This window comes from Geotrypetes seraphini, chromosome 2, assembly GCF_902459505.1.
Source record: "Geotrypetes seraphini chromosome 2, aGeoSer1.1, whole genome shotgun sequence".
NCBI classification, from domain to species: domain Eukaryota; kingdom Metazoa; phylum Chordata; class Amphibia; order Gymnophiona; family Dermophiidae; genus Geotrypetes; species Geotrypetes seraphini.
The window spans coordinates 197,179,294-197,194,181 of NC_047085.1; the positions used below are offsets into that span (position 1 = coordinate 197,179,294).

Sequence of the window (14,888 nt, forward strand, 5' to 3'; positions counted from 1 at the left end):
ATACTCCTATCACTTTATAGTTTTACAATAGATATATATACCATATGATGAGAGCAAAACTTATAATAAGTGGATTTCTTGCTAGACCTCAAACACCCAAGGCACTACTTATAATTCTATTCGTGCCCTTGCTGCGGTGGTGTTTTCATCATTGGTCTTAGCAAATAGCATGTGCTCTGCATAAATTATAAAGTGCATAGAGTGCTGTAAAGAAAAGGCACTTATCTTTGCGCCCGACGGCTGCCCAACCGTTTCACTTCTAGTTTCGTCAGGGGCTATGCCTCCTTAGTTACATGCACCAACATTTTTGGTAAAAAAAAACTTTTCTTTGAGCTGAAACCGCCGCTGTTCATAGCGGCCTTCTTTTCCTCTTACTTTTACTTACTTGGCTCACAAAAAACGTTTGTCGCCCTTACAATTGCTCTTTTCAATTTTGCCCACTGAAATTCCCATTCCTTCCAGACGGTCCCATCCAGCCAATAATTCCGTGCCGTTAATCCCCATCCAAACAAAGTTAGTTTTTTAAAAGTAGAACCTTTGCTTTTGAATAAGCCCTCTCTATATCCATCTTAATATTAAACTGTACCATGCAGTGATCACTGGATGCCAGATGATCACCACTGTAACATCAGAAACACTTTCCTTGTTTGTAAGCACTAAGTCCAGTATGACCCCATCCCATGTGTGTTCCATTACCAACTACTGGAACAGTTCTCCTTGTAGAGAATCCAGAATCTCCCTACTTCTAGAAGACCCGTAATAGGGATACCCCAATCAACATCCGACATGTTAAAATCACCTATTAGCAAGACTTCCCCTTTTTTTTAGATATATTCTGAGGGCCTGATTCTCTAAAAGTGCGTCCCGATTTTAGGCCAATCAGACCTTAGACTTAGTGGGGATGGGCGGACCCGCTATGCCTAAAGCCTGATTGGTCCAGGCTTCTAGAGCCTGGGCCAATCAGGCCTTAGGCTTCGGCGGGATGGGCCGGGAAGGGGCGGGCCCGCTTCATTTCGACGAGGTGTGCCTGCCGGCTCAAGACGTGCAAGACCCATCTAAGAACAGGTTTGGTGGAGTGGTTTGGGGGTTGTTAGCGCAGGGGGGGTGCGTCTTCGGGCAGGAGGGATTGGGCATCCTCCTGCCAGCTATCGATATTGTCGGGGGGAGATCGGTAATGTCGGGGGGGGGGCGGTTGGTAGTGTCGGGGGGGTGCGTCTTCGGGCAGGAGGGATTGGGCACCCTCCTGCCAGCTATCGATATTGTCAGGGGGGAGATCGGTAATGTCGGGGGGGACGGTTGGTAGTGTCGGGGGGGGGTGCGTCATCGGGCAGGAGGGATTGGGCACCCTCCTGCCAGCTATCGATATTGTCGGGGGGGAGATCGGTAATGTCGGCGGGGGGGGGGGTCGGTAGTGTCGGGGGGGGTGCGTCTTTGGCCAGAGGGTTTGGGCACCCTCCTGGTCAGGGGGCCGCGGCCCGCTATACTTATAGCGGCAGAGAGATCCCTTGCCGCGATAAGTATAGCAGCCGCGTCTACTTACAATGTAGGCCAGCATTTTGCTGGCCTACATTTTAAGCTTCTCCTCTACTAGGGAGACGCGTAGGGCCGCCTAGGTTCAGCCTAAGGCCCTTAGACGAGCTTAGGCATCTTGCGGGTCTCCCTAGGCTCCCGGAGGCGCCTTCAGGCTTGCCTGGGGAGCATTTAAAAAAAAAAAAACGTGCATCCCGATTGGCTGATTAGACAGCTGTAGGACGCCTAAAATCGGGATGCACTTTGGAGAATCAGGGCCTGAATGTCTAGTATTAAATCCCTATCTACTTCTTCCATCTGTGAAGGAGGCCTGTATATCACACCAATGTAAATATATTTACCATTCCCTCTTTCCAAATTGATCCACAGTGCCTCTTCCTTGCCCTGCAGATCCTGCAATTGTGTGGCTTTAATATGATCTTTAACATATAACGCTACTCCTCCATTGGGACATGCAATTGTGGATCTTGAAAGTGGACCACTAGGGAATTGAAAAAAAGGTCCCCACAACCAGAAAGACTGCTCTAGAAAGAAGACAAAGGCTGAGAAATGATTAAAATCACTTGAATACGTAATACGTAATATAGGTGTCTCCATCTTACAATCCCTTTGCCCCCTCTGGAACTAATTGTTATATGTAATGCAGTAAGCTCGCAATAAATGCTTTGACTTCACTTATTTCTAGAGTTTTAACCATATATTAAAAAAATGCATATATGAAAAACAGGCTCATCATAATTATCAACAAAAAGGCAACAAATTCTCAAGAAACAAACAGTCATAAGAAAACATTGTATTGTACTGTATTGAAAAGTCTCTCCAATTTAAAGTGTTACCATTGCATTAAACCCTACATCGAACAGTACCATATTGGTTCCAGTGTCTCTGGGAGGTGTATCGACCCAGTATAGCTCTGCGATCAGTAGGCAGCATGAAGTTAGTATGTCAATCAGTTATGAATATAAGATATGTATCTAGTAGAATGAAAATGTTTATGACTGCTGGGATGTTTTTGTGGAATAACTTATCCGGTCCACTGAGATTATGTGTGGAACACTCCACCTTTAAAAATTGCTTAAAACTAAGCTATTTATGGATGCCTACTTATGATATAGTATGTGAATTATCCTTCTGAAATTGTGCCATTTCCCTTGTATTGCAGTTGAGGAGCAATTGCTGAGAGTATCTTGAGCAATATAAAGACCTCATTGGATCTTTGTGTAACAGTTTGTCTACATTTTATGTGTTACTGGAAACTGCCGAGATTATCAGCGGTATAAAAATTATTTAAATAAATAAATGACTCCACAGCTGACAGCACCTATGTAAAAATGACTACATCACCCTTCAAAAATTAGTCAGCACACATTTAGAGTAAGTTATGCAAAAACAGTAATGATTATAAAATGATCTTATATACACTTGGTTCCCTTAACAGTAATTTAGTACTGCTCATTTTATAAGATTTCTCATCCCACACCAGCCATACCATTGTGGGTAACAGGCTTGCTAGGCACAACCATTAAAAAACACGATACCCTTCCAGAAGTTTCTCACAGGATATTTGGTCATGGCTCACTGAATAACAGCAGCACCTCCTGCCCTCTTACCAGGGCCATAACCGAACTAAAAAGTACTATGGCGATCGATATTTCTTGTTTAAAGTGCTACAGAGTTCAAATTCAGATATATTAAGAAACGAGTGCAAAAATATTGACAATATTTCATGACAGAAATGACTGCTTCTATTTCACAGAAGGACTTTCAGGTGACCATTCCATGCAATATCTTTCTATCCAAAAGAAAAGATTGCATTCAGATAGACACAATTGTCTACCCTCAGATTTTACACAAATGCACATTGCAGGAGTGATAGATCATCAATTGGTTACCTTTCCAGCCTCTGCATGGTCATGGCCAGAGTCTTGTTGAGTTCCTCTATGACTCTGCAACCAGGGGGGATGGAAGGATGCATCGGTATCGAACTGGATCCGGTAGACAGGTGTTGGCTGCCATACTGAAGCTGGTGTTGATGGGCCGCTAACTGGGATGGAAGTACCGTATGGTGATGCTGCTGTGAGCTCTTCTGACTGGAGTAGGAAGCGAGGATGTGGTCAGGCCCCCCTAATGGCATGCAAATCATAACCTTCTTTGGAGGTAGAGGAGGTGAAAGCTTTCCTGGCATACAAGGCAATTTCACAGGAGCACCAGAGTCTAAAACAAAAGAGCAAGACAAAAATAAGTCTCCAGTGAAAAACAATAGGTTTTTTTTTTTGTTCTGTGAGGTACATTTGTAAATACGACCACTTTGCGTGCTATGTTTGGAACCAGGCCTGTGGAATCAGATTTGGTAAAAATGCACCAACTCCAGCTTCAAAATACAAACTTACATTGTAATATGGTAAATTTATCATTTTATACTTATTGTCCTGAATGAGTCAGAGTCAGAGTTGACCGTAGAAAAATAAAGGTGTTGGAGTCAAAGGTTTGGTGTACCGACTCCATCCACAGCCCTATTTGGAACCATGACATGAACACTAGAGAATGACACGGGGACAAATTTGTCCCTCTCCCTGTCCCCACAGGAACTCATTTTCCCCATCCCGTCCCCAAGAGTTTTGTCGCTGTCCCTGCCCCATTCCTGTAAGCTCTGCCTTAACCGCACAAGCCTCGAACACTTATGATTTTAAAGTGTTTGAGGCTTGTGCAGATGAGGATGGAGCTTGCAGAAATGGGGCAGGGAGAAGAAAAGAACTTGATGGGATGAGAAAATGAGTTCTTGCGGGGACAGGGAAAAATTTGTCCCCGTGCCATTCTATAATAAACACTGCCAGTACACTATGACCAGTAATTGGATCAATCTAGCGCCCTTTGATCAATACAAATGCTACACAATAAGTGCTGCATGCTGGTCATTTAAGCCCTCTTCTATCAAACTGCGATAGCAGTTTTTAGCGCGGGGAGCCGCGCTTAATGGCCTGCGCAGTTCCCGATGCTCGCTGAGTTCCTATGAGCGTCGGGAGCAGCGCGGGCCATTAAGCGTGGCTCCCCGCGCTAGAAACTGTTCTTGCAGTTTGATAGAAGAGGGCCTTAGTTTAAGTAAAGTTTTGCTGGGCTAGAAGAAGCAGTGTGGAATCAGCAATTCATTTCCTCTGTGGATCTATCCATGCGTCCTTCAGCACAAATCAGCCTGGCATATTTTCCGCTGTGTTCCGTTCGGCCACGTCATGGTTTTGCTCCTCTTTTTACTTAGGGCGATGCTACTCTTTGACCAGCCACTAGATGCTATCTTTGCAGACAGAACTTCGCTCTTCCAACCCTCGTGAAGTGTGAGCACAAAATCAGGAACCTGCCCAGCCCAACCAGTCATCTGAAGAATATCAACCTGTCTCTGCCAGCAGTAAATTCACTCTCACCCTGTGGCCTTCTCTAGTCATTCTAAATCTTAGGGCGTGCTAGATGCTAATGCCAGCATTGAGCTGGCGATAGTTCTTGGCCTGTAGCATGGGGTTAGCACGCGCAGCAATACAGCGTACGCTAAAAATGCTAGCACACCTTAGTAAAAGGAGCCCTAATAGATTGACTGTAAAGAAACAATGACTGAGACAGCAATAACAGTATTTTAGAGCAATGACCAGCGTTTCCACGAGACACTTGAATTTGAGGTTGGCAAGGATAAACTACAAAATATCATGTACCAAAAGAGTCTCAATCAAAGCAGTTTTCAAGCCAGTAGTTATAGCAACAATATAAGACCAATGGAAAAAAAAAAAAAAAAGAGAGAAATTATTAAAGGGGGGGGGAAAAAAAAAAAAAGATATGAATGAGCATGAAGATACAGCTAGAGAAGGGTAGGTAAAAGTGACTCTGCGCCAGCACCTTACTTGGAAGGAAGATTTTTTGTTGTTGTAGAACTGGCTACAGAGGTGTAGTGCCTTGTCCAGATTATGCAGACAGAACTTTTGGTGTTCAGAAGGTTGAACCCAACAAATCTCTGGTCTCCTTTTACCTACATTATCTACTGTATGTAATTAGGTCGTTTTAAAGGCTTAAATAAAAGAACAATATAACATGAGCTACAGAAAGTTGCATGTTCATTTAAGGGTCACGCTAACCAATTAGTGCATGGTTAATGCAGGAGCCCTCACTGTCTACAAAATAGATGGTGGTAAGGGCTCACGTGGTAATGGCCATGAGCTAATTGGGAAACTAGTGCAAGGTCATTAATAGGCAAAATAGGAAATGTGGCCATTCTACAGCCATGCTAAAGTGGCTTGGGCGCAAGGGACAAACCTGCGCTAATAACAGCGCATGCCAAATTATAGTGCAGCTTAGTAAAAGGGCCCCTTAGTTTGCAAGAACCAATGAGAACCGTGTTAACATTCTGACGGTTCAGGCTAAGATTTTGTTTACAAACATTGAAGACAACATATTCAGATATTTCTCTTATCCTTCACACATTAGGAATTTCTTCTCCAACCACTCCATAGTCAAGGGACTCCCCATCCCCTCCTTGTTTTCTACTTAATGGAATTCATTGCCGGAGAATGTGGTGAAATCGGTTAGCTTAGCAGGGTTTTAAAAAAGGTTTGAATACTTTCCTAAAAGAGAAGTCCATAGGCCATTATTGAGATGGCTTGGGGAAATCCACTTTTATACTGCTTATTCCTAGGATAAGCAGTATAAAATCTGTTTTATTATTGGGATCTAGCTAGGTACTTGGGACTTGGGTTGGCCACTGTTAGAAACAGGATACTGGGCTTGATGGACCTTCGGTTTATCCCAGTATGGCAATTCTTATGTTCTTAAGATAGATATTCTAGCTCCAAGAATCGTATAGCTTATTCTCTGTTGAAAAATCCTCCTGACACAAAACAGATGGTTTCCTTTAAGACACACCTTTAAGAACTACTCTGAAGTAGTTTCTTGGACATGTACATTTTTTTCAGACTCCAATTTTAAAAAAAAATCAACGTCTTCCAAAATTTGTGAGGTACATTTGCAAATATAGGAATATGGAACTAACTCTGCTGTCACCATCTGGAGCCTCTAGTCCTTCTATTGCCTCTAAATCTCCTTGGCCCTTTAGCACCAACTACTTCTGGCAGCCTGAGATCTCTTCCTTTGAGCCTCAATACACTTCTATGGCAGCAAGGAGAAGAAAAACCAACCAGTCAATATTCAGCTAGCAGTTGACTGTCGTTGGCTAAGATAGAACTGGATATTTAATGCTGGGCCATGTCCAGTCTGTGGCACTGAATATCCAGGTCTGACTGGACTGCTGCTGGCTGCATGCACTGATGTGGGTCCCAGCTAAATATCAGCTGGGACCTGTATATAACTGTCTATTATTTATTTATTTATTTATTTATTTCCCCGTCCCCTTACCACACAGTCAGACTCCCAAACACCTTTCCCCCCCAATGATTCAGATCCTTCTGACAGCCCCTTGCTGAATACCATCTACAAATCAGCTACACGATCATCTCTTCATGCTTTCATTGTACATTATTGTACAGACCAGAGCTTTTGGTTAAAAGGTGCTGACCAGTCTGCCAAAGTGAGCTGACGACTAGAGAATGACACGGGGACAAATTTGTCCCTGTCCCTGCAGGAACTCAATTTTCTCGTCCCCGTGAGTTCTGTCGCTGTCTCTGTCCCTGTTCCATTCTTGTAAACTGTGCCTTAACCGCACAAACACGTGTTTTTAATCTGTTTGAAGCTTGTGCAGATGACGACAGAGCTTGCAGGAATGGGGCAGAGGCAGGAAAAGAACTCGTGGAGATGGGATGGGAAAATGAGTTCCCGCGGGGATGGGGAAAAATTTGTCCCTGTGTCATTCTCTACTAACGACTCTCACAACTGACTATGTGAGCCATAGGCAGCGGGACGCTGTTTGGTTTGGAGGTGGGGGGGGGGGCAGGAGTTCCACCCTAGCCCCAGCGGAATCCTGCAGTATGGCCTGTCACCAGCTCCCGACTTCATCTCCTACCTCCTCCCGGCATTGCACTTTTAAATCTTCGGGGCAGCTACTACGCAGCGTCAGCGAGCAAGCCTGGCCCCGGAAGTAGAATGAAGGGTTCCGGGGCAAGCCTGCTCATTGATGTTGCGTGGCGGCTGCCCCGAAGATATAAAGTACAACATCAAGAAACGGATGGGAGGGCAGGCACCAACCATCGACTGCCAGTTTTTGGGGAGGCCATGGTCCCTGTGGCCTCCTTCGTTCTGATACCTATGATGTAGGCTGCTCTTCTGAAATCACTGAAGAAGAAACTGCAAATTTTCTTCCCTCCTCCAAACTCACTACCTCTTCCTCTGATCCTATTCCCACACATCTGTACAGCACTATTTCTCCTACTGTCATGCCTTCTATCTATTTATAGACAAAATGATTTTGTATAAGTGCCAATGGGATGTCAGACCATCCTCTGAGTAGCATAGCTCATTAGGGTTTAATTAGGGTGGGGGTCTCCATATGTCCTATATATACAGCCATACAAAATATGTTCTATAAACCTTTAGAGAGCCGACGGCTATATGAGTGATGTAAAAAGTTATATAGCTTCCCCATGCCTTGATAAAGAAAGCGAAACACGTTGGTTAAGGGGACTAACATTGATGGTTGAAAAGCTAAGTTATGAGACTAAATTATGAATTTATATATTGAAATTAACTTATGAAATTAAGCTTATTGAATTATTTAAAGTACTTCTGATAAGAATTAACATAAATTGAGGATTTAGAGAAGTTGTGCCCAAAGGGAAGAATGAGGAATTAAACCCTAATGAGCTATGCTACTCAAAGGGTGGTCTGACATCCCATTGGCACTTATACAAAATCATTTTGTCTATAACTGGACTGTATGTTATGAATTTTTGAGGATACCTGCTAAGAAGTAAGAGAAGAGAAGATGCCTTCTATCTGTCATATCTGCAATCTTTCACTTTCCACTGCAATTATTTCTGATGCTTTCCAACATGCCCTAGTTACACTACTCCTCAATCACTAGACCCTAAGGAGCTCATAATCGAAAGAGAAAAACGTCCAAAAACCAGCCTAAGTTGCCACTTGGATGAACATTTCTCAAAAACGTCCAAGTGCCAATAATAAAAACGGGTTTTGGACGTATTTCTAAACGACCTAGGCCTTCATAGTGCCGCTGAATGACCAAAGCTAAACGGGGCGTTTCGGAAGGCGTATCGAGGGCGGGAGTTGGGCGGGACGTGGGCTGGCTTATACTTAGTCATACAGCATTTATAACCAAAAGTTTTACAACAGAGCCTAGACTGAACTTGGACGTTGTGACTTAGACCATGTAAAACATGGTCTAAGTCACAAAAACCCATCTAAAGTCAGCAGATAAGCACTGCAAACACATAAAACAGACCCCCACACACTACCCCAGTGATCACCAACTGCCCCCATAAAAATTTTAATCATAACTTTAAAATTCAGCCTCCAGACAATCATCACCTGGCCGCCTGGCATAGGAAAGCCTAGTCGTCCAGCCCAGAGGCAGCTTAAGTCGTCTTGGGGGTGGGTTAGGGACTCATGGAGAGGAGGACCCATGCCCATAAGCCCCTGTAATCACTGTATTGATACTGATACATGTGCACTGCCCTATACACCCCCAAAACCCTTTTGTACTGGCTCCTGCAGCCGTAAGGGCTATTGGGGTGGTAGATAAGTGGTTCTAGGGGATTCTGGAGGTGGTTTGGGGGGCTCACCATGACCTATCAGGGAGCTATAGTGAGGAGAAGCCATGGCACCCTTTTTGTGAAGTTCACGGCAGTGCCCTGTAAGGTACCCCACTATTTAGGTGGCATGTCTGGGTGTGCAGTCCATCACTTTGCAGACCCTTCCCACGTCCAACAGGGCTTGTTCTAGGCGTTTTGGACTTGGAGTGAAAGTTGGACTGAAATGTGGTATAAAGATAGACGATTTAGTGGCTTGGACGATCAGATCGGCAGGACGTATAATTTGATGATTTTCGAAATGAAAAAAAAGTTGGACGTATCTTTTGAAAATGTGTCTTAAGCTGTTTTTTACTTTGGACGACTTGCGAGATGGACGTAAATGGACTTAGACGTCCTTTTCGATTATGCCCCTCCACCTGCCCTTCCAACTTAGGGTTACCATATCTGAAGCTAAAAACTCTTGGACACATGCTCCTGCCCTGTTCTGCTCACCAGTTCCATCCAGGTCTGCCCCAAACCCCACCCCATTCCCATTGTCTTGACTTTCTTTTATCTCAAGCTATTTTTTTACCTACTTCAATCAGGCTTTTACCCTCTACGTTCAACTGAAACAGCCTTTGCTAAAATCTCCATTGGAGACTCCCACTCAATAAAGATTCCCGCCATCACAAACCTTCAACCCTCCACAAAGAAAGTGCTTCCAAGTAAACTGTCAACATCTTTGGTGTCTACATATGTCCTCTATATACAGCCGTACAAAATATGTTCACTGATGTACATACTAGCTCTGCCACATATGACATTTTATACTTATATATTAGGACTGTCTTTTTAGCGCATTTTTAATATGATTAATGCATTAAAATATTAACGTGCGCTAATAATTTTAACACGTTAATCACATTCTCCCTCCCCCTAGGTTAAGCCACAAGCACTGAATCTCACCCGCTTGCTCCAGGTGAGATAATCTGAATCCAGCCCTTCTCTTTCCTGGTTCCAACATCCTTCCACTTTCCTTCAGGTTCCATCGTTTGTCCCTCTTCCTCCCTTCTCGCGGTCCCTCTAACCTTTTTTCCATCACTGTGGTAGGAAAAGTTAGATTGACCACGAGTGGGGAGGGAGAGGGACAAACAATGGAACACTGAAGGGGAGGGTAAAGAAAAGGGGAGAGACATTGGAACCTGCAAAAAGGGGGAGGTGGGGGGAAGGGAGGAAGAGCAGTGCTGGACCCAGAGATGGAGAGATGCACAAGGTTCTCTGCTAGATCAGGAGGACAGACAGGAAGAGAGTTGTTGGACCCAGCAATCAGAGGGAGAGGGATAGAGGCTGGACCAGCAAGGAGGTGGTATGGAGTAGAAGGAAGGGAGAGAGGCTGAGACTGGAAGAGAGAAATAAAGACATTGGACCCAGAAGGTACATGATCCAAGAGGGAAAAAGGGGGAGGGAGAAAGATATTGGCCCCAGGCTAGGGGATATGGGAGGAAGGGAAGAGAATGAGGAGGAACAAGAAGAAATGTTGGATGTGGAAGGAGCATAGGGACACAAAAGAGCAGTGCTTGACAGAGAAGCAATAGGGGCAGAAAAAGACAATGTTGGACATGGGTGGAGGGGAAGCTAATCACAGAGGAAGGGATTTGTACTTTGTGTGAAATGTAGGACAGGTCAATAAAGGAACACCTTGCAGAAATTCTTGGAGGATATAGTCACTGAGAGGGCAGATTCAGAATGAGGATGGGTGGAGGAAGGGACAGAGGGGAGAACCTTGATAGGACAGAGGAATGTAGAGGGAAGATGGATGGTGGACATGAGGAGAGAAAAAATGCCAAATGAAAAAGAGACCCTTCACAGACAAGAAAAACTGAAAATCATAGATAACAAAGGTAAGATAAATTATTTTATTTTTAGTTTATTAATTGAAATATGTCAGATTTGAGCATTTATATCTACTATCTATGAATACACTGTGTAGGAGGAAATGTGAGAGGTGCTTTATACAATTAATTGTGTGATTAAAACTTTTAATAGATGTACAGCCCTAATACACACACACACACACACACACACATATATATATATATATATTTATTTATATATATACACACACACACGAGAAACACACATGCTTATTTTGCAAGGGAACAGGTTAATATTTTGTTCTTTTACGGGACTGGAGCACAAATGAGTTTGTGAACACTTACCCATTATATGGTTGGCAATCCTGGCAATGGGTTTAGGAGGTAGGGCAGGGGGTTGCTTGAGGAGGGAGAACTGTTTCACCGGGGTGTCTTCATGGTCTCTGGGAAAAACGGCAGATTTTTTGGGGGGCAGTAGCAGGATTGGCTTAGCTGCAGTATCTTGGGACTGGGTTCCAGGATCATAGGATGTGGGACTTTCTTCCAATACTGGAGGACACAACCACATTAACAGACGCAACAAAGTTACAAGAAAAGCAACAAGCATGGCAATAAAGACAAAATGGCACAATTACGTCAGATAAAAACGTGATCAAGAGATTTCATCCAGACATGGCAAGACAGGTAAAGAGATGACGGCTGGTTTCATACTATGAGATGTTTTCAGACTCAAAAATTCTAAGACATGTACTGCCATACAATTAATGTACCAACTTCACATGACGATGGTGGGCTTAAGATTAAGAGACCTGCAGGAGTACCATGGTGCACAGTTAGCCAAAATGAGTCCATGGGGTTTATGTTTTATTTATGATGATGGCCACAATTCAATATAATATCAAAGCTATTTACAATAATAATAAACAGAGCCACAGAACTGTGCACCAAAGGAACTTGAGCACCTCTAATATCAGGCCTACTATATAGGGTTACCAGATGTCTGTGAAAACTCAAGACGTGTCCTCTTTATAGAGGACTGTCTGGGTGCCAGGACAGATTTTCACACCCTGGTAGTTTGTCCAGATTTTCTGATGCGACGTGATGATGTGTGATGTCATCGCATCACATCTGCCCATGTTTGGAGGCCCTCTGGATAAGGGCCTGAGCTCAGGAAAGGAGATGAGGGGGAGGGGGAGAGGCTGGGGCTGGGGCTGGAACAAGGCGGGACCACATCTCCTCTTATCTTCGAGAAGAAATCTGGTAACCCTAGGCCTACCTCCTGTGTCACCTCTTCAGATCCACATGGCAGCTGAGATGAGATAGGAGAGATGACCATAGACATAGGCATCATATTAAGGGTGACCAAACACCTACAGAGCTGACATTTATGACCAAGCCCCTCTGAAAAGACCCACAGCGAACAGCACGTAGGAGGCTGACAAACACAAATGTGGCACAAGCCGCTGGAATACTTGCACTGGGCTGCTATGTAATTTCAGCGAAGTGGTTAAAAAGCTAGCCCAGGTGTCTTCCCACCCTCTTCATCTAAGCTATAATATGCCTTATACAAGTAGGGTTAGCAACTCTTTAATGGAATAATCCTGCTAGGAAGGAACTAACCTCCCTCCCCCCCAATTATAAAAGGATTCCAACCTTTTCCTTTGAATTTTACTTCACCTCTGAGGCATAGTTAGGGTTTGAAATTTCTGAGAGTGTTCTAGACACAAGTATGCCAGGGGACTGCTGTGCTGACAGCCATCAGAAATAGGTATTAAGGTATACCATGGCTCCAATATATGCATAGTGATTTCAGTTATTCCTTGATTTACAGATTATTTGACAAATTCAAATCAGTTTGAAGTAAAGAACATTATAAATATATAGTAACACAATACTTAAAAAACATAAGCATAAAATCAATAATCATTATAAAACAATAATCAATAAGATATAATAACATAAGACTACCTTCCCCTTTAGAATAGTACAAAAGAAAAGCCCCCACCACAGTATTAATCCCCAAGTATATCTACAATTTATGCATGTTAATAAACCTGACTGGCTGTAGGGCCCACAAAACAGATTTGGGAAGCCCTAAATCAGGGGTTTCAAAAGTCCCTCCTCAAGGGCCGCATTCCAGTGAGGTTTTCAGGATTTCTCCAATGAATATGCATGAGATCTATTAGCATACAATGAAAGAAATGCATGCAAATAGATCTCATGCATATTCATTGGGGAAATCCTGAAACTCTGACTGGATTGCGGCCCTCGAGGAGGGACTTTGACACCCCTGCTTTAAATTAAATGCTTAAGAGGTAATTACTGGCCTGGATGTAAAATAAACACAACAACCAGTAACCATTCAGTTACTCGAAGGACCAAACAAAAACACAAGAGTGGTAAAATGGAGAAAAGACCTCAATGAATCCTTGATAGCCAAGCTTTTTTCAAGATACTCTCAACAGCTTAAACGAGGAAAAACTCTAGGCCCAGTTCCTCACTCTTTTACCGGGCTACTCAGAACAAATAGCATGCATATAATTTGCATGCTATTTTTTGCCAAGATTAGCCCAGCAAAACTAAATTGCTTCCAACCCGATATTTTTTACCAGGTTGTCGGAGCTTTGTGCATCCTGCTCTGAGATTTAGGAGAAACCATGAGGTCAGTTTCAAAGGTATATACCTAGTGGTGAAAACTACCTTCCTCCCATCTGAGATTGTCTATATGGCTAGACTTAGCTGTGGGATGAAGAGGTTTTCCTGGAGATAGGGAGGGTCAGGGAATAGAAAGTCCATGTGAAATTTGATTTTCAAAATGCTGTGTGCATTTTCCCATGCAGACATGGCCTTCAGATGTAAAATTCTCATCTCTGCTAAATTCCCTTAGAAAATTAACTGGAAGGTCCATGAACAAAAAAATGAGCTATGTGAAGGGGCACATATATTCCTTGTAAGTTTTCTATTCCTGCTTGATCTGCTGAAAAAAAGTTTGTATGTTTGCTAAATCAAGGTCATTTTCTCTTTATGTTCTGAGCTCTGTGTCTTACATCTTGTGCTTTAGAGAGATAAGAAACATTGCTAGACCTTAGATGGAAACTTCCCACTAAAACCCCCCCTTATGTTTGCTACCTCTTTCTAATGTATCCTGTTACCAAATATGGTCTTTCCTACAGTCATATGCTGAGAAAACTGACCCATGTATAATGCTATATAAATGGATGTAGGACTCATAATAAATGGACAATTTTTTTGGGACAAACCTGAGCCTGAGGGTCCTTTCTTCCTTTCTTCCCCAGATGCATCTGTACCAGAAACGACAGAGCGTGTGAGGCAGTATTGGGACCAGAACCATTTCACTATGGACCTCGAAACTACCCACCTGGCTGAAACCTGTCCCCTTCACTAATAATGACATTTCTGTCCAGTGTTTTACTGCTTGTTCTCTGTCTGCTATGGCACTGTCGAGGCCTTACATATTCTTCCTTGAGCATGTTCCTAAACCACTTGGCTCTTCATGTTAAGCTGAAGAATTTTGCATGACTGTGTAAAACAAAGGATACAATGCACAAACCTTTGGGCTCTATGGGACTAGGGTTACCAGACGTCCGTATTTCCCCGGACATGTCCTTCTTTTCGAGGCCATGTCCGGGGGTCTGGATGTTTTTTTAAAACCTGGCACTTTGTTTGGTTTTAAAAAGCTTCCTCGAAATCGTGTCGGGCAGGAGGGCATCTGCGCATGAGCGGATGCCCTCTTGCCTGATGAGAGCAGGCGGTGGGGGGGGGGGGAAGGGCTAGGGTGGTATTGGGG

General features: G+C 43.6%; 1 protein-coding gene across 8 annotated transcripts in view; it reads right to left on the reverse strand.

Moving 5' to 3' along the window:
- The window catches only part of PHACTR1 (phosphatase and actin regulator 1), a 281,124-nt gene that overhangs the window by 69,752 nt on the left and 196,484 nt on the right, over positions 1-14,888 (reverse strand). For 7 of the 8 annotated variants that reach the window (XM_033934652.1, XM_033934647.1, XM_033934646.1 and 4 more), the window contains 2 exons: positions 11,426-11,629; positions 3,423-3,744 (listed from right to left, as the gene is read on the reverse strand). In XM_033934652.1, the coding sequence (XP_033790543.1) occupies positions 3,423-3,744; positions 11,426-11,629 (526 nt within the window). The remainder of the gene's footprint in view (positions 1-3,422; positions 3,745-11,425; positions 11,630-14,888) is intronic. The other variant, XM_033934653.1, reaches the window with a different exon arrangement.